Genomic DNA, 26964 nt, shown 5'->3' with positions numbered 1-26964 from the left:
CATGGAGTAAAATAATTGAAACGTACAAGTAAATAGCATTAAAGCAACGTATAAAATTAATAAGGGCTCTTTTTGTGTGCGTAAGACTATTGTAATATACAATATCTACTCTGAAATGTAATACTTCCCATTAAAAATTGGCAATGCACGTAGTTTTCAGTGCTGTTATCATCAAATCTGTGTGCAAGATCTACCGTGCATAGCCAAAATACATTTTTCGAAAAGAAAAAGCCACCAAAGTAAACAGTAGATCTATATATACATAACAAAAAACATTTTTTAAATCATTTTCTTTTTTTTTGTTCAAATTACACAGTGAAGCACAAGAAGCACATGTTTGACACCGCTACTGTACTGTGTAATGAGTGTGTATCTAAAGGTTTGGAATTCAAATATTCACATGTTCTCAGTTCCAATCCAGCTCTTCCACTTGGCTCTCTGGCAATGCATGAGTCGACCTGCGCATTCCAGTACTGTACACAGCCTAAAAATGATCATTGTCACACGTTTTCATCTGCTTCCCTGTCAAGTTCACATCGGGAGTGTCTCAGGTATGTTTTGTTAATATTTGCACATAGCATGAAAGATTGTTTTTTTTTTTCAAAAAGACCCAAGAAAGATTTGATTGTTTGCTGTGTGCACAGGTTTGTGTGTGTCATGTATCCTTGAGTCCCCTACCTGAGTTGATGTTTTGTCTCTGCCGCTGTCATTTGCCACCCATTTTTAGATGCGCATTTTTGGCTGGAATGGACATGGAGCATGAGCACATTGTGAAGCCTAAGGGCACTCTATTAGAGTACACTGTGTCTACTTGTGTGACCACCAATCACAAAGAAACACTCGATTACACCTCAGCTAATATTACTGCAGGGGGAAGGAGCTGGTATTGGTTTCAAAGTTTTATGATGTCCTGTCACAGCTATCCCCTCATTTCCTTTGGTTACTTTCACCAGTTCCGTGATAAAGACATTGATATTGCTTCACTTTGGCTCGGCTAGATCTTGGTCTGCAATCAGAGAAAAGCCAGTCCACGGAACCGTGTAGGAAGCACTGTAAGATCCCAACGTGTCCTCCGCTTGAACATTAGTCTGTACAAGAACCAGGAAACCAAAACCTGCCTAAACAATCCACATAATCCACACTCCACAAGAGTAAAACACTCATACAATCTGCATTTTTTTTTAGTTCAATATTACAATAAGCTGGACTTGAAAGATGAAAGGAGCTAATGTTGACTGCATCTAAAAGACTGGCCAGCTTATCCATTGTTAATAATTGGCAACCCTATAATTATACACCACTGTTCCTTAAAATGTTGGGCAATTGTTCATTCCAAGTTGGAGTCAGGTTTCTCTGTCACTCTCTCCAACTGCGTACATGTCCCCGAGTTTTTTAAACCGTGGGCCCCACTCTTTGAGGTAGTCAAAGTTCTGCTCCGAATCTGTTGATGTCGTTTCTAGCGAGCTCAGTGAGCCAGCTATTGATCCTCTTCCTTCGTAGCCATAGATCTGGATGGAATCATAGGGAGGGGCCGTCGGATCGATGTCGGCATCGTGAAGCCTTACGTTAATGAATTCATCCACATCAACTCCATTAGGGACGGGTGGGAGGCCTTGCCTGGGTACGTACTGCAGGTCAGGTTTGATGTCCTTCCGAGGCAAGAATCCATTGAATCCATCAGGGTTTTGTAAAGTGGCAATGTCAAACGCTTCAGTGTCCTCTTCCCCACCGCCTTCATCGTCATAGCGAATGATATTTTCCCTCACATCTTCATCATCCTTGATTATAAGAGGCTCATTCTTGTGCCTCCTTAAAGTTACAAAGAGTACCACAATAACTGTCAACAAAACATAACAGCAATTAATACAAGAATGTACCACACCAGTCCAATTGTCGTTTGCCTTTTGTTTACATCCCTCCCCTCCCCTATCTGTTTCCTTTTTACTACTCTCCTGGAGATTCTCAATGTTAATGAACTGCCCAGGGAGGTGGTGGGGGAAAATGGAATGGTTAATCTTAAGAAGCAATTGGATGGATTTTGAGTTAGTGGCTCAAATAGGACGGAGCTGCTCATGGAACAAGCCAGGTGGACTGCAAGCTCTTAGAACGGATTGGGATCTTTTCATTTTCCATTTTGTGGTTCCACGGATATTGGTAGCCCTAAGCTATCTTTCCCAAGTGCCCATTCTTCCACATGGGAATCTAAAGAATAAGTGTTGGCATTGGTTCTAACATTGAATTGGAGCCCACGATCAACGCCTCGGTGGCCTGAACCCTTCGGGTGGCGGGGTCTTGTTTCCCACCATCCAAAGAGTCGGCGGGGGACACACACTCGCCGGCGCCCGCTGCATTGCATTCAATTTACACTCCAATGGATGTTGGCTGGCTGCAGGCGGGACTTCTGCCCTCACTCAGGGGGATATCCCACTTTGGAGAGCTGCTGCCCAACCCACACCATCGCTGTAGAGGGCCAAAGTGAAAGTTCTGGAAGACGTTGGAGTCTAAGTCCGCGAACTGGACGCCGGAGCAAGTTAATGGGGTCCCAGGACAAGGAGGGTAGGAAAGGCCTGGGTTCAGGTGGGGGGAAGCTGCAATGGTAACAATCAGGGCTTTGGCGGAGAATGCAAAGAATTGGGAGACCTGGAGGCCATCGGACCTGAAAGTGGGTTGGGGTGGGTGTGGAGGGGATGGGTACCTGTCCTCAGAATGGAGCTGCTGATAGAGGTGCCCAGCCCACCCTTCCCAACAGATATGTTACTTAGTTGTATTTCTGGCATCCCTCACAGTGGTTCAATTGTCCTTCCAGCCTAAAAGTTGAGGCATGGTGGGAAATAAGTCCATAGGCACCCATCCATTGGTCACTCAGGGGCCTCAATTGGGGCAAGGGAAGACTTATGGTTTCGAGGTCTTGCCCGACTCAGCGTAAACATGCTGTGTTGTCAGGGTGGAAGGGAATCAGGAGGGAATCCCATCCCTTCACTTTCATACGCCTCGCCCCACCCAAAAACTCACTGGCAGGGGATTAGCCAATTCTGGCCTAAGTTTCTTTGGAATAGAGCGGCAGGATCGTTTACGACAACCTGAGCGTGTCGATGTCACCTTGGTCTGATGTCACATTTGATAGGTGGCACCTCTGACGGTGCAGCACTCCCTCCGTGCTGCACTCCATTTGAGCATGATCTCCAAAGTCAGAAGTGAGTGTGCTGTCACTGCCCTACAGATGATAACTCCAGCACCACTGTTAACATACGCACGGCATGCTGAAAATTCATACCTACCCAGGAGGAGGATAATGCAAGCTAATATTGCTATTAAAGCACCCATGCTTAATCCGATGGGCAAAACGAATGCTTCCACATTGCAGGACTGGACACTCCCATCAGTGCTGCAACCACAGACCCGAATGGTGAGTGTGTTGGTGCTGCTCATGGGAGGTCTCCCACTGTCTGAGATTATGATGGGCAGGAAGTAAACGTCCTGTTTCTGTCTGCTGAATCCACTGTGTCTTGCCAAGATACTGACCGAATTATCTAGGGGGGGGTGAGAGAATAAGAATGAATGAAAATCCAGGCCACGTTTATTTCCATAGCCACCCCAACAGTTTTCCTTTAGGCAGCCTGATGTCTGGTCTCTATAGAAACAGACCAAAATCTTACACCACCAATTGTATTTAGACAGCACCTTTAACATGGCGGGTGCACCAAGCCGCATAAGGAGTTATCAAGACAACTAATAAAAAGAAATACCTGCATTTATTTAGCACCTGCCAGGGCCATAGGACATCCAAGAATGTTTTACAGCAAACAAATTACTTCTGAAGTAGGGCACGGCCCAATGGCCATGCTAGGCCCGAAAACAGCTTGCCTTGGCCTATAAACGTCGGGAGACGCCGCTCCCGGGATGTACCCGGCTCGCAATGACTCGCAATCCAGCGAGAAGATGCAATGTAAAATCCCGCCTATTGTGGGTCTGATCACGTTTTAGCAAATCTGCATATTAGAGCGAGACAGCTAGTCTCACTTTAATATGCAGTTTCTCGAGGGACCCAAGGCTTTGGGATCTCCTTCACCTTGGAGACCTCTGGTAAGTGCCATTCAGCACTGGTCCACACAAATGGGAACTAGATGAAACAGCACTTGTGGGTGTCTCCCAGGAGATCGGTGGTTCCCAAGTGCATAACCTTTGGGCAGGGTGGCACCCTGGCACTGCTTGTGCCACCTTGGCAGAGCCATCCTGGGACCCTGGCAGTGTCTGCTGGGTGCAAGTCTTGCACTACCAAGGGGCCCAGGTGGTACTGGCAGGGACATTGTCAAGGTGGCATTGGTAATTGGGCGTGGATGTTGGAGGCGGTGCAGGGAGAGGCCAGGGACCCACAAGTGGAGTACTTAGGTGTAGAAAAAAGGTCTATGTGCGGCCTCGAACGCACGTACCCTGCTGAGGCCCCTTATTTAACATGAGTGTTGTGGAGCAATGTGCTTCTCGGTGCACTAGGTGCCGTGAAACATGCGGCTAATTGCGCTCTCGATATGGGACGTTGTTTCCATTTAGTTGAATCGAGCCCATAGTGAATGTTGTTGTGCAAAAAATATGGCAGCCAATGTACACACAAGCTCCCGTAATCAGCAATGTGACTTGGAAGACACCATCTCTTTTTGGGATCTTGACCAAAGGAAAAATATAGGCCCGGATGCTGATGGAAAAGCAACGGTATCTTCTTCAATGTAGAAGCAATGGGATCTTTTACATCCATCTCCAAGGGCAGGCGCAGCCTCGGTTTAAAGCTTCATCTGTAGGTCTGCACCTCCGACAGTGCAGCATTTCTTCGCTACTGCCTGGATTTCAAGTTGTTGGGGTGGGACTTGAACCCTCGGTTTTAACGTCTTAAAGGAGACAAGGGAGAAATGGAGCAAATTCCAGAGTTGAGGGCCTCGGCAGCTGAGGGTGGCTTAAGTCAGTTCCAATATAAGACAAAGGATGAAAATGTGAAAAAATAAATTTGTACAATAAACATATTCCTATTTTTATTATTGGAACTCATTTCACAGGAAACCCCAGATGCAGAGCACCAAATCAGATCACCCACGTCACATTTCCTTCTCTCAAATGTTTGATTTCTTTATCACTAAAACTGATTAGAGGGTGACCAGATGAACAATGAATTCTCCCGACAAAACAATCCTTTCAGCTCGTTTTCTGAAAAAATTCTAATTTGTTTGTTGTCAGGGTGCCAGCAGCTAGTGTGCAGTTGAGTACCCTGAAGGGGATTAGAGGGCCTCCTCTCTGACTGGAGCGACAGACTGCCCCAGGGAGATATCCAACATTTAAACGTGCCCTTGAAACGGATCCCACTCACCTGTGAAATCATTCTCTAAAACCCGTAGTTTTACTCCGAGTAATATATTTCAAATTAAAACGCACGGCTAACGAGCCCTCCTTCAACTTGATTCAAAGTCAAGCGTCTGGAATAATTCACACGACATCTCACCATTTCAGTCAGGCCAAGGCCACTTTCTAATTGGGAAATATATTTTGTGGGGGAAAATGACAAGGGATTAACGTAAGATCTGAGTGGTTTGGTAGGCGCCTCGGGCTCTATTTTTATGCCAATTTGGCATCTTTATTCTTGTGTGGGATGTGGGCGTTCCTGGCAAGGTCAGCCTTTTTGCTCATTGCTAATTGCCCTTGAACTCAGTTGCTTCCCACACCATTTCAGAGGGACAGTTAAGAGACCAGCACATTGCTTCGGCTCGAGAGTCGCATGTACCCCAAGACTGGGTAAGGACGGCAGATTTCCTCACTCAGGAGGACAGATGGGTTGTTGCAACTATCAAAGCTCGTTTTAATGGTCATCCTATTGAGACGAGCTTTATGTTCCGGATTTATTAATTGAATTTAAATCCCACCAATGTCTGCTTTGGTGTTTTTTGCACGTACTTTAGTCGCGTCGTTCCGTAATCTCTGGGGCAGACACTCTTAAAGTCACAGGGATTTTCCGGGAAGATTTAGGGGTAAATGTCACCTTGAATGACAGTGCCAAAAAAAATGGAAAATAGTAAATTGACAGCCTTCGTTCAATTTTTAGTTCAAATTGTTTTGTAATTACCACATTCCGATCTGTGCCCAAGGTAACTTCCACCTCCAGCAACTCGATTCCCTGCAGAAAATTCAGTTTCACCTACTCATATCCTCACGGTATTGCTCAGTTTCTTTCCCCCCCGGATTACATTTAATTATCTCTTGACCCATTTATACTGTCTACTTCATTACGCTTTCCTGGTAAATCCTTCTATAACTCTATTAGCCTTTTGACGAAAAAATTTTCTCTGACTTCCTTTCATTCTTCCGATACACTTATTTTTTTTTATCTCCTGCCCCTTGGGATTCGCACTGTTCAGCCACAATGAACAATTTTTCTGGATCCAAACTTCATCAATTTGTTTGGATTTTCTCATTCTGCAACCTTGAAGTCTCCTTATTTCTTCATGTCTTAAATGCTTGATATCTAGTCACCTTCGTTGCTCAACTCTAACCCCCATCACCCCTGCAGGGTTCTGCCCAATGTGTATACTTTGCTGATACTGTTGGTTATTGCAGCTATTTGAAAAATTCACTGCTGGTCTATATAAAACTTAATAGCAGGTGAAATTGGTCTTTGACAAAGGCACATGATAACACGCTGACAGCCCTTTTTACACCATGCCTCATTTGCTTCTCCATTGACTTTCAACAAACCCTCGACCCATTCATCTGCCCAATCATAAGATGGCTCAGCTCCAAACTCACTTTTCTCTCTCAGGTTCCCGCACGTGTTGCCATTATTCATCTCAATGCCAATCTTTCCAACCAGCTAACTTGCCACAGTCTCATAGCGCCAAAGTAGCCCCAGCTATCCCTTGCCTTGTTGCGACCTTTTCTCCTTGACCCTCTGCAGATCGGATAACCATTGCCGACCATGACAGCTTCCTCATAGATATCATAGAATTTACAGTGCAGAAGGAGGCCATTCAGCTCATCGAGTCTGCACCGGCTCTTGGAAAGAGCACCCTACCCAAGGTCAACACCTCCACCTTATCCCCATAACCCAGTAACCCCACCCAACACTAAGGGCAATTTTGGACACTAAGGGCAATTTATCATGGCCAATCCACCTAACCTGCACATCTTTGGACTGTGGGAGGAAACCGGAGCACCCGGAGGAAACCCACATACACATGGGGAGGATGTGCAGACTTCACACAGACAGTGACCCAAGCTGGAATCGAACATGGGACCCTGGAGCTGTGAAGCAATTGTGCTATCTGCAATGCTACCGTGCTGCCTTGTCATGAGGTCATGACTTCCCATTGTTCCAAGGCTGACCATGATATCTTCCATCTGACTTTTTCTACTTTGACCTATTAGTACTGCAGGCAGCACATCACTACCAAGCCTTCTAAACATTGAAACCAGGAGCAGGAGTAGGCTGTTCTGCCCTTCGAGACTGCTCCTCCATTCAACATGATCATGGCTGATGCTCTATCTCAACACCATACTCCTGCGCTCGCCCCATACCCCTGATACCTTGCACCACTGCCTTTGAAGTCGATCAAAATCAATGCTTGGTTTCCTTCTCGTCCGTATTTACAAGCTGCCCCTGGACAATATCGATCAAAAGCTTGGAGGAAGCTTTCAGTTGTATACCAATGACACCCAGCTACATGTCTTATAGAATTGTTGCAGCACAGAAAGAAGCCATTTGGTCGACCTTGTCTGAGCTCTTGACCATTTTCCTCGCCCCCATATGATTCCCCTGACTGTTAGAGCAGTGTCTTGGATGAGGTATTTCCATTGAGCTCTCGTCTTCCACCCACGGCTCTCCGAAGCGGGGTTTCCTCCCGAGTGAGGGGTGGAAGTCCTGCCTCAAGCCAATTAATGGTCGTTGGATGCTAAATGGCTGCTGACATGCCAATAGCGGCGGTGATGTGTTCACCACCGACACCGCGATCAGCGGAAAGGAAAACTCCACATCCAAAAACGCCTGGGCTGAGTCTCTGGATCAAGATGGAAACATTCTGACTCAAAGGCGATCGTACTGCCACTAAGTTAAGATTGGCATCTGCAACAAAATTATACTGGGAAGGGATCTCATAGAAACTTGGATTAACAGCATTAGACAGGGTAGATTCAGAAAAAATGTTCCCGATCGTGGGGAGTCCTGAACTGGGGGTTACAGTTTGAAGATCAAGGGTAAACCTTTTAGGACTGAGGTGAGGAGAAATTTCTTCACCCAGAGAATGGTAAATCTGTGGAATTCACTACCACAGAAAGTAGTTGAGGCCAAAATGTTGTGTAATTCAAGATGGAGTTAGATATAGGGTGGGATTCTCCGCGAACCGGCGGGGCGGGCCACTCCGGCGCCGAGGAGTGGCGTGAACTACTCCGGCGTCAGGCCGCCCCAAAGGTGTGGAATCCTCTGCCCTTCAGGGGCTTGGCCGGCACCGGAGTGGTTTGTGCCACGCCAGCCGGCGTGGAAGGGGCTTGGCGCCATGCCAACCGGCGGCAAAGGGCCTCCGCCGGCCGGTGCGAGTTGGCACATGCGCGGGAGCGCCAGAATGTGCTGGCGTCATCCCAGTGCATGCGCAAGGGGGGGGGGGGTTCATCTCCATGCCCCACACCAGCCATCGCAGACTGTTGCAGCGGCTGGCGCAGAGGAATAGAGTGCCCCCATGGCACAGGCCCGCCTGTGGATCAGTGGGCCCCGATCATGAGCCAGGCCACTATGAGGGCCCCCCTCGGGGCCAGATCTCCCCTCGCCCTCCCGAGGACCCTGGAGGCTGCCCTCAGAGCGAGGTCCCACCGGTAAGTACTCGTCGGAACATACGCCGGCGGGACCAGCTGGAAACGGATGGCCATTCGGTCCTTTGCGGGCCGGAGAATCACCGGGGGGCCGCTGCCAATGGCCCCCAACCGGCGCGATTCCCGTCCCCGCCTCCGCCAAATCCCCGGCACCGGAGAATTCGGCAGCTGGCGGGGGCAGGATTCACGCCCCCCCCCCCCCCCCACCCCCCCACCCGGCGCTTCTCCAACCCGGTTGGGCATCGGAGAATCCTGCCCATAGCTTTGAGGTTAAAGGGATCCAGGGATATGAAAATTAAAAATGAAAATCGCTTATTGTCACGAGTAGGCTTCAATGAAGTTACTGTGAAAAGCCTCTAGTCGCCACATTCCGGCGCCTGTCCGGGGAGGCTGGTACAGGATATGAGGGGAAGGTGGGATCAAGGTATTGAAGTTGATGATCAGCCAGGATCATAATGATTGGTGGAGCAGGCTCGAAGGGCTGAATAGCCTCCTCCTACTTCTGTTTTCTATGTATGTTTCTATGTGGCGTTTGGTATTCTTCTCACTGTTTACTGTTCTCAGTCCTGTTTTCAGCCTGGATATTGCTCTCTCTCTGTCTCACTCTGTCTGATGCTCTTGCTGTCTGTCATTTCGTGTCTCTATCTTTGTCTCAGCACCTGCTCCCTCAGTCTAATTCGCTCTCTTTGGACGTGATCTACCGGTGGTGTTGCATCCGAACGGGAGTGTGACCTGGCCAATAGAAGCCGGGAGATGCCTCCCCCAGGCTTCCCAATAGCCAGTACACCTTGCAAGATCGACCCAGGTCTTGCGAGGCATCGCAATCAGGATCCTGTCCACAATGGGCAGAACCAAGCCTTGGGCGCCTAAGTAGGTTTAAAACCCACTTAGGCATGCTGACCCAAGATCTATCAGGCTCTCGGCCTCCCCAATGAGACCCCAGCTGGGCGACGGTCAGTACTGTCCACACAGACATCGACCAGGCAGAACGGCACCTGAGGGGTTCTTCCAGGCCCCTGAGTGGTCAGGGATGGGGCGAGCTGGGCCCCTGGCTCTCTCCCTGGAACACGGTCACATTGGTACTTCCAGGCTGGCATCTTGGCATTACCGCCCTAACAGTGCCAGGGTGCCCAGGTGCCAGGGTAGCATGGCCACGCTTCAGGGCCTGAGGGGGCCATGCTGATGGAAGGAGGTTGAAGGAGGGTTTGAAGTTTGGGGGAGGGGTTGGGCGGAGGGTGCAGGGTGGGTATGTAAGGCCTCCAGAAAGTTGGGGGGGGGGGGGGGTGAAGGGTGTCCTGGAAGAGGTGGAGTGGACCCAAAAGGGGCATTGGAAGGTCTAAAAAGGGGTGCCCTCAGCGACCCTATAGCTGGGTGTTCTCACTTGAAGGGAAGAAAGCAAATTACTGCGGATGCTGGAATCTGAAACAAAAGAGAAAATGCTGGAAAATCTCAGCAGGTCTGGCAGCATCTGTAGGGAGAGAAAAGAGCTGACGTTTTGAGTCTTTGACAAAGAGTCATTGGACTCCAAATGTTTGCTCTTTTCTCTCTCTACAGATGCTGCCAGACGTGCTGAGATTTTCCAGCATTTTCTCTTACGTCTCACTTGGGGAGTGTGGGCTGATGCCCATGTGTATGTGGGGGGTGATTGTCTGTGGATGGGAGATGTGCAGGACCCTCAAGCCCCACTTCGAGAACAGGTCACCCTTTCAAAACGGTGGCCTGATCTCTGAGGAGCTGGTCTGGCCGGTGGGTTCAGCTCCTCACTGATGAAAATAATCCTAAGTGCGAGCTTGACCAGGGAGAAACTCCCTGATGTACCATCAATTGAACGCGAGACGAGTTGCTGAACAAAAGTATGGCTTTAATATGCTAGATGTTAGCCCTGCGGTCGATTACAGTAGAAGGACGACCGCCGGGAGTACTGGGTATTTATACCCCGCCCTGGAGGCGGGGTTAACTCAGCCTCTCGACCAATCGGGGAGCAGTCATATGACTGGTCTCAACCAACCGGTCGAGAGGCACATGACCGACCAGGGCCAATGGTAAGCCGGTGTTCTGCACCAATGGCAGGCAGCTATGCTAATCATACCACCACACTCCCCAGGGCTCAAAATTGTGACTCTCTTTCAGTCACTCTCTCTCTCTCTCTGCTGTTCATTTCCACAATCCAATCCTTTGTACATTTAATTTTCACATAATTTTGATAATCAGTCGCTAAATTTTTAAAGCAAAAATATCTCTCCCAAAGGTGGTGATAATTGGTTAATTGGAGTAATTAAAATATTGAAACATCTCACCGGTGAAGCAGTTCTTCCAGTGCAATTTAGCAGTTTGCGTCTCTCGTGACTCTCCACGTGGCATTTCTTCAAGTATTAAACTAGACAGAGGGTGTTAAGTGTCTATTTGACCTTGCCTGGCAATGGGAATATCAGAACAGGAGTAGGCCATTCAGCCTCCAGCCTGTTCCATCACCACTCAATTAGATCATGACTGATCTGCTTCTTACAAATCCATGTGCACATTGGTAAACCTTAATACGTTTAGCCGACAAAAAAATCAATCTCAAATTTGAAATCTTCAGTTGACTCGCAGCCTCGACAGCCTTTCCGGGGAAGAGATTACCAGATTTCATAGAATCCCTACAGTACAGAAGGAAGCCATTCGGCCCATCGAGTTTGCACCGGCCCTCTGAAAGAGCACCGTACCCATGTCACTCCCCCCACCACGTCCCTGGGACTCCACCTAACCTGCATGTCCCTGGAAACGAAGGGGCAATTTATCATTGCCAATCCACCTCACCTGCACATCTTTGGACTGAGGGAGGAAACCGGAGCACCCGGAGGAAACCCACGCAGACACGGGGAGAACGTGCAGACTCCGCACAAGCAGTCACTCAAAGCCAGAATCGAACCCGGGTCCATGGCGCTGCGAGGCAAATGAAAAGGTCTGGCCCAGGGTGGAAAACAGGATAGGTTAAATGGGATAATGGTGCAAGGCTGAGGGAGGGAGTAACAGGGCAAGTAAAGAAACAATTGGCAGGTCTAGAGGGGGTATATGCAGGGCCGGCTCAAGGTACCGGCAACTCGGGCAGTCGCCCGGGGCGCCATGTGCTAGGGGGCGCCATCAACGAGTGCGTGACCGGCGTCAGAGACCTGCCGACAGAGAGACCGGCCCGCCGATCGGTGAGTCCCGATCATACCAGGTCACTCCGGCCCCCCCCGACCCGACCCCTCCCCCTCCCCCGACCCCCCCGACCCCGACACGACCCCGACCCGACCCCGACCCGACCCCGACCCGACCCCCCCGACCCCTCCCCCCCGACGGGCGCCGAAGTTCAGCTTGCCCGGGGCGCCAGCAGCCCTAGGGCCGGCGCTCCGTATATATGGACAATGTAGCTGCCATCCACAAACAAGGAATAGGGGACAGAGGTTATGACCTGAAATTGCTGAACTCAACGTTGAGCCTCAAAGGCTCTCAGATACCTGTTTATGTGGTACTGTTCCTTGAGCTCACATTAAGCTTCATTGAAACAGTGTAGGAGAGCAGGGATAGAGAGATCAGAGTGGGAGCGTTGTGGAGAATTAATGTGACAGCTGACCAGAAGTATAGGTTCGCACTTGTGGACAGACTGGTGACATTCTACAAAGCAGTCACCCAAAGGTGTCAGTTAGTTAAGGCCTCAGCTTCACCTCCTTATGTGTCCACCTCAATGGATTTTGAGCTTGACAGGCTGTTGAGTTTTTCTTCCGTCACCTTTGAGTCAGCGTCCATTTCTTTCTTCGATGTCTTGCCGCCGCACAGTGGACCCTCTCTCCCATTTCCATAGGATCAATAGAATAATTTGAGTGCAGGAGGAGGCCATTCGGCCCATCGAGTCTGCACTGAACCACCAAAAGAGCATTCCCACTCCCTATCCCAGTAAACCCCATGTGCATTGATCATGGCCAATCCACATTACCTGCACATCTTTGGACACTAACGGGCAATTTAGCACGGCCAATCCACATTACCTGCACATCTTTGGACACTAACGGGCAATTTAGCACGGCCAATCCACATTACCTGCACATCTTTGTGGGCAGCACAGTAGCACAATTGGATATCAATGTCGTTTCACAGCGCCAGGGTCCCGGGTTCAATTCCCCCCTGGGTCACTATATGTGGGGAGTCTGCATGTTCTCCCCGTGTCTGTGTTGGTTTCCTTCGGGTGCTCCGGTTTCCTCCCATAGTCCAAAGACGTGCAGGTTAGGTGGATTGGCCATGATAAATTGTCCTTAGTCACCAAAAAGGTTAGAAGGGGTTATTGAGTTATGGGGATAGGGTGGAAGTGAGGGTTTAAGTGGGTTGGTGCAGACTCAATGGGCTGAATGGCCTCCTTCTGCACTGTCTGTTCTATCTTTGGGCACTATGGGGCAATTTAGCATGGCCAATCCACCTTGAGTGACTGCAGCTGCTCTCTCTGTTGCTCAGTTTGCTGCTGTGTTCAGTGCTAGTGGTTGCTGAATTGCCTGGATGAAGGAGAAAGGAGAGAGGGAGGATGACATTTGCTGCTGCCTGGTTTATCTGAAGCTCACCGGGTGTTACAGGGAGCTGCAAGAGAGGGAGAGCTGTCTTCACAGGTGAAGGTTTGGCCTGGCCTGGCTTGGATAGAGTTCCAGCCTGGGACTGGATTGAAACACTGCCTCCCTGCATTTCCATAGCCTGCAGCAGGAGGAGAGGAGAGGCCGGGACTGTTTGCTGCCTGTTCCATCTACAGGGCCCTTGGAGCTGGGACTGCTAGCAGTTTGCTGCCTGTACCATCTACAGGGCCCTTGGAGCTGGGACTGCTTGCAGTTTGCTGCCTGTTCCATCTACAGAGCCCTCGGGCCTGAGGCCTCTCAGCAAACAGGAGGTTGCTGCAACACTTGGAAGGAGACGAAGAGGAGAAGAATGGTTGGTGCAACTGACTTTATTTTGTTTTCAACTGCCGATAACGCCGAAATGGGATAATATCCATAGACTGTTTTGCTGGGTCCTTGCTGGGCTGAAAACCCTGTCCCACACCCACCCACCCGCTGCTGGATTGAAGAACTTTTGGGGAGCATGCCCGCAAGACTTTCCTGAAGGTAAGGCACCGGCCTGTCCTATTGTGCCTCACCTTCCTGCTCCTTCCTCCCCTTCTCTCCTTGTACTTGGGACACACCGTGGTCCGTTTCCCTGTGCCCCATCCTCCTGTGCCTCCCCCCCTCCTCCCCTTCAGTTACTCTCTCCCTCCCCTTTCTCCCCTATCATCCACCACTGACCAGGATGGCAACAACGTCGCCTACGCCAGTGGTGGGGCCCTCTACAGCCACCTCTGCGGGAGTGGTGGCCTCCACCCGCCCAGCTGTTCCCAGGACTAGGTCACCATTTCGTCTCATGACCCAAAAACTTGGGGCGAAGTGCTACGCCCCACCATGTTAATCGAGGCCTGCATCAGTGCTGTGGCCGAAGTTGTTGGCAATTCGGCAATAGTTGCGGCCTCGAAGGTGTATGACAAAGCTGATTTCTTCTTGAGAACAGAGCAGGCGGTCCACCTCGCCTTGGAAAAAGGGCTCACGGTGGGCGGGATCTACCTAGAGGTGGACCCGCTGGAGGCCACTGCTGAGAGAGTTATCCTCTCTAATGTCCCGCCTTTTATTCCGACGGAGCTCCTCCTCACCCACCTCCAACAGGGGGAGGTATGGTCCAGGCTGGTACCGCTCCCGCTAGGCCTCAAAAGACCCCACCCTCGAGCATATTTTCTCCTTCCGGCGCCAGGTCTTTGATGCCTGGTCCGGGAAGAGGTCCTGGAAGGGGCTTTTGAGATCCCTTTTGGGGACAGAACGTACCGCACCTTCTGGTCCGCGTGTGGTGTGCGGCGCCACGCCTGCAAGAAGGTGGGGCATATTAGAAAAAAAATTGCCCCACCTCTAACACTGCCACTGATGGTGCCGCCGTCCCCTCTACTTTCGCTGGCGTGGAGGTGAGGGGACAGCCGCGTGGCCGGAAGGCTGAGAGGAAGACCAACAGGCCGATTCGCCAGCGGTCAGGTTTGGATCCTTCTGACCCTCTGACGCTGACTGACCCAGTGCCCCTGGCTACTGACCCAGGTGCAACCATTACACCTCACACCACCATCACCCAGCAACACCCTCAGCCCGGTGACATTTTGCCACCGGATGCCGGGCCCGGCGACACTTCTGCGCGGGCCCCTGTGGGTGGCGGTAGTGAGGTGCCCGACCTCGAACCAGAGGGTGCTCTGTCCCAGCTACAAATACTGGAGAGAGGCATTGAGGGACAAGGAGTCAGTCTGGCGGGGCCTCCAGAGATAGAGGTCCTCCCCGGTGTGTGACCCTCTCCCCGCAAACGGCGTCACTCCAGGTTCTTCTCCATGGCTGTCACGCCCAGTCCCCGAAGGAAAAGAGGCGGGGCGGATAGTGACAAAATCCCAGCAACTGCCTCTGCCCCCCGCCCCCCCCCCCCCCCCCCCCCGAGCAGGGTGCTTCGGGGTCAGACGGGACCCTAGAGGACCCGTTCCACTGAGTACAATTTAGCACCACGGACTTGTTCAATTTCTCAGGGGAGAGGGTAAGCGATAACCCTCTGCTTCTAAGGTTCTTAGCGGGTTATAGTTTGGAAGACCCTCTGTCCCAACCGCTGTCTTCGGGAGCCTCTGCCACCATCCCGGACCTTTTTCCGGAGTTGTATTCGAGGCATTCAGGTGACCAGGTGGCAGGGGCGGAGCAGCATCTGCACCACCGCCTCCCACTGGCCAGGGACCCCAGAAGGAGCCTGAGGAGATCCCGCCTGTCGATGATCCCGGTGGCAGGATCAAGGCAGGCTATGGGTTGGTTGGTGGGACTGTGTCGCCCGCCGTACTCAGTGTGATGAAGGATTCGGACCCGTAGGGCGACTGTCCGAAGTTTGTCAGCCGCCCATTGTCGGGAGCGGAGGGTGCGCATGAGGCTCTCTGCAGTGGGGTGCAGGCCTCACTCGTGCCTGACACTGTGTCGCCCCCTCACCCCCTCTGGGGGACTCCCGTAATCTGGCACATCATAATCAAAGGTTCTTTTGTTTTTACTGCCTCTGTAGATAGTTCAAGCTGAGGAAATGAATAAATGAATGTGATAAAATTAGGCACTAGGACCCTGAGGGCACTGTGGTCACAGACAGAACAAAGGAAAGCAGAAGTTTCATAGCTCGGGGGAGGGGAGCTTTGCCTCGTGGTGAGCATGGTGCAAAGGATGATGGGGTTACAATGCAAAGCGACCAATCTGGATATAGGGCCAGGTCAGGAGGTGTATAGAATGACCAATGGGAAGCTTATATGTGAATCTTACTGTGATTTTGAATATATCAGCAGAAGCTTTTTTGTATTCTGTCTCTCTTTATTCTGGGCTCTCAGAAGACAGTGTGTGTGTCCTGAGGTCCTATGGATTAAGTCAGCCTTGCAAGTTAGTTATTATTAAATGATATGATACCTGCAAATCCATCTCAGATTTTATTGAATCTAGACTGACAGCAAATTAACCAGGAATCCACATTTGGTGCCGAAATCGGGATTTCTCGACAATTTTGCCTTTCATCTGCGAAATCAGAATTGGAATGCTTGCAGACGGGGAGAGGGGAATTATGGGCCCTACGATATCTTTATATCGCTTTTCCTCTGTCTCGTATTCTGCTAACAGTCTAATCACTCGCATTTGATTAGGTTCGATTGCCTCGACGAAATCAAAGGTCAGTCTGATGGATTCAAAGATTTTATTTCAGTCATTGCAGGTTTGGTTAAGTTTTGGAATGAGGCGAACAGTTCAGTTGGTGTCTGATGGGATGTTGCCTGGTTACTCAGTTGCATGAGGCGAACAGTTCAGTTGGTGTCTGATGGGATGTTGCCTGGTTACTCCGTTGCATGTGAGTAGCAAATTAAAAATTGGCTCTATTAAATTATACTTTAATTCGGTTAAGGTCTTTAATGGATTGATGTGATGTCGCGCAACAGTTCAGTAAAAGACCGCTGATGGGATGTTGGCGCACAGTTCAATTCCGTTCTATTCTAATTTGATTAAAAAATTGGTTAAGGTCTGTACCGGGTTGATGTGATGTCGCGAAACAGTTCAGTGAAGGACCGCTGATGGGATGTTTGCGGACAGTTCAATGCCGTTCAACTATAGCTTCGCGAAGATATGGGTTGTTTGAATGAAACTTCTGCTTTCCTTTGTTCTGTCTGTGACCACAGTGCCCTCAGGGTCCTAGTGCCTAATTTTATCACATTCATTTATTCATTTCCTCATTCCCTCCTTTTATCATTTCATGATAAACTATCGGTCCAAGCCGCAGTCACGGCCCCTCATCTAGGAAAACTTGTTGCTGCATTTCTAAATCCTACTGCAGCACCTCATCGGCCGCTGCATGCTCGTAGATCCTAACAGTCAAGACTCTGGCGGCGGCTATTTGTTCCACGGCACCCTGCATTTTACCCATCACGCATTTAAGGATGATCGTGCCCACAAAGATGCAGGCGAGATAGTCAAGAGCATAACGGTTCTGCATGACAAACAACCTGAGTTGAGATAATTCCCTGGTTAGTGCCCCAATTAGTGACTAAGGTCTCGTTTCCCAGGATGGTAAGGCCGCAAATAAAATACTTCCTATCGTTGACCGCCAAGGAACCCCCCATACCCCCCCAGTGTCTAGGCGCTCAGAATTCCCCATCCGGCTGAGTGGCCCCAGTATAACAGTTGTTACAGACTAAATGTCCTGTAAGTTGTTAGGGACTGTTATGTATAAATTCAATTGGGTTGTAACCACAAGAAGTTAACTGTACTAAGTGCGTGCGTGGTGTTTAAGAAAAACCAAATAAATACAAAAGTATACAATCCATGCGGTAAGGAAAATGATAACAGACAACAGGGGGTCAGAGGGGATTTTGAATCCAAGAGCATGGAGCAGTGCAGCACAGGGCAGGCCCTTTGGCCCTCGATGTTGTGCCGAGCAATGATCGCCCCGCTCGGACCCACGTATCCACCCTATACCCGTGGCCCAACGGCTTCCCCTCCCCCTTGGCCTTGCTGTTGGGACACTACGGGCAATTTAGCATGGCCAATCCACGTAACCCCGCACATCTTTGGACTGTGGGAGGAAACCCATGCACACCGGGGGGGGGGGGACGTACGGACTCCGCACAGACAGTGACCCAGCCGGGAGTCGAGCCTGGGATCCTGGAGCTGTGAAGCATTTGTGCTAACCACCATGCTACATAAGTGTTAGTGTAAGTGGGATAGATTAATGACAACGTGCAATTACTGCAAGGATAATTTGGCCGACAACAATGTGACTTTAAAAGGCTGTGCAATCTTGTAGACAAGTGACAGACTTATGGTATCGATTTGTGAGGCAGTACGTGGGCTATGCTAGATGGTACTTCTGGAATATCCAAGCACGGATAGGAAGATACAAATGAAGAAATAGGGCCCTCTCCGCCTTTGACCTGTTCGTTTTAGTTTCAGATCAAGCAACGATCATACCGATGAAGAACCTGAACAACACTCTGCAGAAGAATGTTTCAGACAGTATGGGAAAAAACTAATGATACAATTGGCTACATGTTTGAGGGAATTGAATGATAGAGCCCGGAAGAAAAACCTTACGGGTTAGCAACAAATCAAAATATCAAATTATTACTGAATACTGAAACCTCCGGTCAGACATCTCTAACGGGACGTTAGCTGATGGGTGATCTGTGGTCTCCAGGAGGGACGTATTACGCGGAGGAGTTATTAAGGGTCTCGGCAGACAGCAGTGACTGACGAGGAACCCCCATATTTTAAATGACAGTAGTCTGGAACAGTGCATCTCAAACTATCTGATGTGGCGTACCGGCAGTTTTTTTTCCCAATGTGCCAGGGACCGGTGAGCGAAACAAGCCAATCCAGGATTACTGTCTCTTTCTTTTCTGGAAACACTCCACGTACCGGTGCGTACACATACCACACTTTGAGAGGCACTGGTCTAGAATATTAGCAGCTTGCTGCCGCGAGGGGAAATTTGTAACCAATATAGCATTGGAGAGTATAACAGTTGTTACAGACTAAATGTCCTGTAAGTTGTTAGGGACTGTTATGTATAAATTCAATTGGGTTGTAACCACAAGAAGTTAACTGTACTAAGTGCGTGCGTGGTGTTTAAGAAAAACCAAATAAATACAAAAGTATACAATCCATGCGGTAAGGAAAATGATAACAGACAACAGGGGGTTGAAGAAAACGGAGCTATTGTCTCAAGTAAGCCAGGGCGGGCAGGCTACATGATTCAGTACAATGTTCGACGTCAGAGTCAGGAAGTCAGAAATAGAAACAGGATTGGTTGACGCTCCTGCAATTAATAAAGCAAGATAATCAGTGCATGATACAAAATATCAGCAATTACCATTCCTATGGGAAACGGAAAGCACTTCCTACAAAAAATCCCAGTGAGGGATACGGACCTTTTGGTCGCTGATGGACTGAGTTGTGTGCTGCTTCTAAGGGACATGAGGACGCTTTTATGGTGCTACTGCCCCGAGGTAGTCAGATGCCTTGGAGGTAGTGGAACAACCGGAATGGCTATTGTGTTACCTTCCTGAGTGGCGCCAGCTATGGTTCACGGTGATTGGACTTGAGGAAAGCACCTCACAAAGGGTCTATTGACACTGGTCTGCGAGATGGATGCATTTACCATTGATTTTCCTGCACAGTTTACAAATCCTGACATGTAAACACGAATGACAAGACTGAGTGGATACTGCACCATAAATTGGCGCGTCGGTCAGTCTCAGACGAATTTTTCGAAGGTTGGAAGAAACCTCAGGTTCCAGCACCCAACCGGGGCCACTCAGCCGGATGGGGAATTCTGAGCGCCTAGACACTGGGGGGGTATGGGGGGTTCCTTGGCGGTCAACGATAGGAAGTATTTTATTTGCGGCCTTACCATCCTGGGAAACGAGACCTTAGTCACTAATTGGGGCACTAACCAGGGAATTATCTCAACTCAGGTTGTTTGTCATGCAGAACCGTTATGCTCTTGACTATCTCGCCTGCATCTTTGTGGGCACGATCATCCTTAAATGCGTGATGGGTAAAATGCAGGGTGCCGTGGAACAAATAGCCGCCGCCAGAGTCTTGACTGTTAGGATCTACGAGCATGCAGCGGCCGATGAGGTGCTGCAGTAGGATTTAGAAATGCAGCAACAAGTTTTCCTAGATGAGGGGCCGTGACTGCGGCTTGGACCGATAGTTTATCATGAAATGATAAAAGGAGGGAATGAGGAAATGAATAAATGAATGTGATAAAATTAGGCACTAGGACCCTGAGGGCACTGTGGTCACAGACAGAACAAAGGAAAGCAGAAGTTTCATAGCTCGGGGGAGGGGAGCTTTGCCTCGTGGTGAGCATGGTGCAAAGGATGATGGGGTTACAATGCAAAGCGACCAATCTGGATATAGGGCCAGGTCAGGAGGTGTATAGAATGACCAATGGGAAGCTTATATGTGAATCTTACTGTGATTTTGAATATATCAGCAGAAGCTTTTTTGTATTCTGTCTCTCTTTATTCTGGGCTCTCAGAAGACAGTGTGTGTGTCCTGAGGTCCTATGGATTAAGTCAGCCTTGCAAGTTAGTTATTATTAAATGATATGATACCTGCAAATCCATCTCAGATTTTATTGAATCTAGACTGACAGCAAATTAACCAGGAATCCACAAAGCAGTGTCCTATTGCCCCCCCTCCACCAAGACCCCAATCCCTCCCTCCCCTCCACCCTCCTTTCCTCTCTCTTCCCACTGCCCCCCCCCCCCCCCCCCTCTGTTGGTACAGAGGCGAGGGTATCTGGTCTCTCCAGCGCAAAGTTCAGCGCTTTGTTTTTAGTAGAAATATGTTGTGAACTGTTTTAATAATCAGAGTATCTACACCCCCCCCTCTCCCCATACATTTGTACTGAGGGGAGGGTACCCTGTTTCTCCAATTTAAAATTAGTGTTTGTGCCATTTGGCCTTGTATATATTTTTACTGTTTTAATAGAAAGATATGGCAAATCCACATTACATGCACATCTTTGGACACTAAGGGGCAATTTAACATGGCCAATTCACTTTACCTGCACATCTTTGAACATAAAGAGGCAATTTAGCATGGTCAATACACCAAACATGCACAGCTTTGAATACAAAGGGGCAATTTAGCATGGCTAAATCCAGCAAATCTGCACATCTTTGAATAAAACCAGCGGAAACCAGGCCTAACCATAACCTGGTCAATAATCCCGCTGGCCGGGTGGAACTGCTATTGTTTGCAAACCCAGCGGAGACTGAACGCCAACTTTCTGACACTTCCTCCTATCTCTCCCTGTCGCAACGTCACATCACCAAACATCAATCCATCTTTTCTACGACTGTCACTGACTTCATTGCCTCTGGAGCTCTTCATTCCTCTTCATTCCCACACCGTCCACTTCTATCTCCTTTCCGAGATCCAGCAACAGGATGGCCATGGTGGACCACTTGCTACAGCTTGCTCTTACCCCACTGAGCTGGCTTCTTCGATCTTCATTCTCCTCTTGCCCACTTAAATATCTGTGACACTTCCGACAAACTCCACAATTGTAATATCTTTTGTTTCCATGTACGTTTCTTCATGGAAGTCCATTCTGTCTCCACCTGCATCACCGACCTGCTCCAGTTGAGAGCTCTCCGCATCATCACTGAACAGAGGCCCAACAAATCCCCATCCACCATCACCCTCCTGTACCTGGCTGAAGTTGTCTTTACATTGAACAATTTCTCCTTTAACTCCACTTCCACCAAATAAACGTTATTGGCATGGGTACCTGTACCGGTCCTAGCTATGCAATCGTTTTGCGGATATGGGGAACATTCCTTGTTGCAATTCTACTCAATTCCCCTCTTCAACTCATTTTCCAGTGCATTGATGACTCTACTGGTGCTGTTTCCTCTTCTCTCCCTAAACTGGAAAACTTAATTAACTTTTCCTTAATTTTCTACCCTTCCCTCAGCTTCCATAAGGTCCATACCCATACTGTTCCCTATCCTCCCTTAACTGCTCTGTCTCTATATCTATGGATTACCTATGGATCAATTCCCACTGTAAGTGCATGGTCTTCCTCATGTTCCTTGACTCCAATGCCTCCCCTTTAGGTAAGGATGCTTCTTCATTCCCCAGTTTCTCTATCTCAATCATCTCTGTTCTGATTATGCCATCCTCAATACCAGTGACTCTGACTTTGCCCTCAACTGAGGAAACCACTCGACAACGGTTGGTGGCGTCCTTGGTCGGGTGCCCATTCCCACAATTCATCATTCACCCCCTTCCCTTCCTTCTCCAAACATTTCCAGTATTTACTTTGTCCATACCTTCCATCCCACAAGCCTCTCTATCCAATAGGTCATTCTTTTCTATTTCTGATATTTCCAGAATGATGCTACCATCAAACACATCTTTCCTTCCTCTTTCAGCATTCCAAAGGTTCCAGTCCTGGTCCACTCCTCAATCACCCACCAACAGCCTCCCCCCTTCCCACAGCACCTTCCCGTGCACATGCAGGAGATACAACACCTGCCCTTTTACCTCTTCCTTTCTCAGCGTCCAAGGTCCCAAACACTCTTTCCAGATGAAACAATGGCCTGAATTGTTTGCACAGTTGGATAGGCTCTTTGTCTTTGTAAAAATGACTCTGGAGGCCCAAATCTGCAAATCGCACCCCCAAATCTGGTCCCGACCATTTGCACTGGGGGTGGGAAGTGGGGATGGTGCAACTTTGCATATTTCTGGTTCACGTTGGCAGCTACACATATGAAAATGCAGCTACCTTCTGTCTGATCTGAGTTTCACAAGGAGGGGGTAGGAGAAGGCCTAAACTTGTTGGAGTTCTTTGGGGATGTATGGTACCCTTTTGGATATGGTCCAGGGCCACCTTTATGAAATGAGAGAAATGAGAATCGCTTATTGTCACGAGTAGGCTTCAATGAAGTTACTGTGAAAAGCCCCTAGTCGCCACATTCCGGCGCCTGTCCGGGGAGGCTGGTATGGGAATTGAGCCGTGCTGCTGGCCTGCTTGGTCTGCTTTAAAAGCCAGCGATTTAGCCCAGTGAGCTAACCATCCCCTGTACCCCTGTCTGAGAGTTCAGATATCCTTTGGGACAGGTAAGGTGTTCTTTGGGAGAGGCCAAGTGCCCTTTAGTATTAAAAATGGACATGAATGTGCAATAAAAAATGGATAAACCCATTGGAACTGTCAAATGGAGTCGTGAAAGGGACATGTCAAGGCATTTAAATCTCTTGCTCATTAAATATTTGAAAACAACTATCTGCGTTGTTGAAAAAAAACAGTGCTTTCTACTTAACTCTATCTAATGACATAATTCTGAGAATTAACATCACTGGATTAGTATTGTATGACTGATTTCACAACAGTCATTATCATTATCACAGTGAAGTACCTATCAGTTATATTGAATTCATCAATGGACTTTTATTTAATCTGAGCATGGGTCCTGAGGTTTGCCCATGCTGGACACTGAACGAATTGGCATGGAAAGTGTAAGGGGAAAAGATAATAAGTGGTGAGGCATAGGTTGGCTCTAAACTAGCATAGAGAGGGCAGCATGGTTGCACAGTGGTTAGCATTGCTGCCTCACGGAGCTGAGGACCCGGGTTCGAATCCCGGCCCTGGGTCACTGTTCGTGTGGAGTTTGCACGTTCTCCCCGTGTCTGCGTGGGTTTCGCCCCCACAACCCATAGATGTGCAGGTTAGGTGAATTGGCCACGCTAAATTGCCCCTTAATTGGAAAAAATAATTGGGTACTCTAAATTTTAAAAAAAAAACTAGCATAGAGGCTAGAAGGGACATGGATAATAGCTGGAAGGACATAGATTGGCCTGTATGGTATGAGGGACTCTGAAGATGGATGGCAGGCTTGATGTAGCATGGATTGGCATAAGTGGGGCAGGGGGAGCATGTGGGGAGGTGTAAGGGGCTGTGAGGCTTAGGGCTGAATTTCTTTTATCCTTTGTTTCACAGTGTTGGAGCACTGAGGTGTGACTTTGCCTTGTCCGCCCTCACACCCTGCACTGCCCTCCAAACTCTTTCCGTGGTGGCAAGCCAATTACCATTGCACCTTTTCTCGGGTTGCGTTTGCGGAGATGGGATCTGTCCCGCCTCTGTGCTCCCGACCCAGGAACAAACATTGAGCCCAATGATTTGCCTGTAATTTCAAATTAATTTGTAAAATTTGCTGTTCATGATGCTGCCTGCTCTACATCTGGGAGACTAAATGCAGTCAGTTTGCAAACATAACTCGAGTTATCCTTCTTCTGTCATTTGAGTTCTCCGCTCCACTCTACTTTGATCTCTCTGTCCTTGGCCAGCTGCAGTGTTCCAATGGAGGTTAACACAAGCTTGAGGGAGAGCACCTCATCTTTCAATTAGACACTTCAAAGCCTTTAAGACTCAACTCAGAGTTCAACAATTTTGGATCCAAACTATTACTCCCGTTTACATTTGTTATTGAATGGCAGTTGCTGGTAATGATTCTGCTTTCCCACTTGCACCTTCTCGTCCCACTGCCACTTTCTTTTATCTCGCACCATTATCCATTTTGCAATTTTATCTCTCCTTTCAGCTATCCTTTCGCAGACCTTCCGTTTTGTTCCTTTCTCCTTCCCCTTTCCCTTTCTCCCGTGCTCGCTTACTCCCAGTCACAGTTCTACCTTATTTCCAACTCTGACAGAATATTATCAACTTGAAATGTGGGCCAGTACTTTTCAGAGGCCGCAGGTCCTGCCCGAAAATGGGAGGCGACACCACTTCCTCGGGCAGCGTGACTCTGGTCCCATTTTACCGGCTGCCACCTGGGCTGCCGTCCCTGTTAAGGATGGCGCACCATCCCCAGGAGCTGTTGGTCCAATCAAAAGACTGGCAGCTTTGCTGTCTCAGCAGCGCCACAGCTATTGGTGGCTATTGCTGGGGCTGCAGCTGGATGGCCATGCAAGAGAGGTAAGTGAAGTCTGGGAGCACTGAGGAGATTTTGGAAAGCCTCAGGGAAGTGCCACAGGGCCTCTAAGGGCAGGGAGTGCCAATGGCATGGGAGTGGCCATTGCTGCCCAAAGGTCCCTTTGGGGACCAAAGAGTACCAAAAAAATGAGCCACCCCTCCATGGCTTGTTAGGAGGCCACTAAGGTTGATCTGGCAGCCTCCCAACTTGCAGAGGGCTCCCTCCCCGCCACTGTTAGAAAGCTGGCAGAATCAAGAGATCCTTACTTAAGTGGCCCAATTGGGCTCTGGGTGGACAGGCCATCTGCTACCTTTCCCACTGCTGGAAACATGCCATGGCAGCAGCTGGGCATGCAGCCTGGCACCATACCACAACTTTTTGCCAGCCGGCTTGTCTCAGAGTCCACCTCCAAAGGTCCCGCAAAATTCCAGCCATGAACTCTGCTTCTCTCTCCCCACAAAAGCTCTATGATCTGCTGATTATTTCCAACATTTTCTGCTTTTATTTAATCCATTTGTGCTCAGCAAGGTGTGGTGCCCCTGACCACTACCCTTAACACCCCCCTGGATGTTGGATGAGGGCACGATTGGGTTGTGATAACACTCACTCACTCACATTCTTTCCAACCCTTTACCATTGTCAAGCAGCCTCATCACTCACACTGCCTGGGCTCACTTGAGCCCCCACTTGGGGTGCCGAGGTCTGTAGGATGATATAGACATTTGTTCCATATGGCTTCTTTACTGCTTAAATTTTACAAGAGTTTCTGGTTCAACCACCCTTTCAGGCAGAGTTCCAGTGACTACTATTTCTCCCTGCCCTGCCTCCTTCTGGGATCTGTGGATATACACCCTGACCTTCAGTACGCTCCATTCATAGTTGAATCCTTTGCCTTTTTAGCCTGATCTCAGTGCATTACCTCACACTTATCTGGGTTGAATTCCATTTGCCACTGCTCTGCCAAACTGACCAGTCTAAGCTTTCATTTTACGTCAATAAGCTGCTCGTTTCCGTACGCTCCTGTTTGGTTGCTTCCTCAAACTCAAAACTCCCCGACCAATAGTTATGTCACCCGTGAACCTCTTGATCATACCCCCTACATTTAAGTCTCAATCATTAATGTACACCACAAATAGAAAGGGCCCCAGCGCGAAGTCCTGCAGATCCCCATACACGTCCAGCCACAGAAACACCCCTTTAATATCACCACTGCTTCCTGCCTCTCAGCTAATTTTGGATCCAGCATTCCATATTTGCCTTGGATCCCATGGGCCCACTTGGGGCCTGCCACAAAGGACATTATCAAAGGCCTTGCGAAAGCCCAGATAGACCACATCAAGTACATTACCCTCATCAACACCCCTTTCAGTAACAAGAAAGTTTATATAATATGATTCAAGCTCTCTGAATTTACCAATTTACATTACAACCATTGAAGTACTTTCTTGTGCGTAATGATGAAGAAAACATGGCACTGAATTCGCGCACACTAAGGTCCCACCGATGTTATCGCACCCAAATTATCTTTTTTTTTATAACCATGCTGATTGAGGCATCAATAATGGCCAAGAAACCAGGGAGAACTGCCCAGCTCTTCATTTACCTACAAGAGTTTTACCTGTGAGGTCAAACGGGGCCTTGGTTTAACATCTCATCTGAAAGACCGGACTTCGAGCCTTCCACAGTATCGCACTGCAGTGTCTCCCAGGCTATGTGTTCATGTCTCTGGAACGACACATGATCCCTCAAGCCTCTGGCTCGGAAATGAAAGTGCCACCAATTGAGCCAAGTTGGCAGGTTTTATAAGTAGAGATTTTGAAGGTAAAATGGGATCTTTTACTAATCATACTGATTTCATCCTACTCTGTGCTTGCAAGCAAATTGCTTACTGTGCCGATACATTTTAGTACCTTATCCAATCAAAGTCAACATTGATAAGTTAAGAATGATAAAGGATGCTCAGCTTAACTTTGGAGAAAAGCTTTATTGCTTTATTGAGCTTTAACAAAGAGTCATCAGACTCGAAACGTTAGCTCTTTTCTCTCAGCTTTGACAAAGAGTCATTGGACTCGAAACGTTAGCTC

General features: G+C 48.8%; 1 protein-coding gene across 2 annotated transcripts in view; it reads right to left on the bottom strand.

Moving 5' to 3' along the window:
* Positions 1-302: 302 nt before the first annotated feature.
* The window catches only part of cdh8 (cadherin 8), a 264118-nt gene continuing 237456 nt past the window's right edge, over positions 303-26964 (bottom strand). For both annotated transcript variants that reach the window (XM_038806240.1, XM_038806241.1), the window contains exons 11-12: positions 3279-3530; positions 303-1837 (exon numbers count right to left, since the gene is read on the bottom strand). In XM_038806240.1, coding sequence (XP_038662168.1) covers positions 1344-1837; positions 3279-3530 — 746 coding nt within the window. In that variant the 3' untranslated portion in view covers positions 303-1343. The remainder of the gene's footprint in view (positions 1838-3278; positions 3531-26964) is intronic.

The sequence above is a fragment of the Scyliorhinus canicula genome, chromosome 9 (genome assembly GCF_902713615.1).
Source record: "Scyliorhinus canicula chromosome 9, sScyCan1.1, whole genome shotgun sequence".
Lineage (NCBI taxonomy): Eukaryota > Metazoa > Chordata > Chondrichthyes > Carcharhiniformes > Scyliorhinidae > Scyliorhinus > Scyliorhinus canicula.
This window is presented reverse-complemented; position numbering and strand designations above follow the sequence as displayed.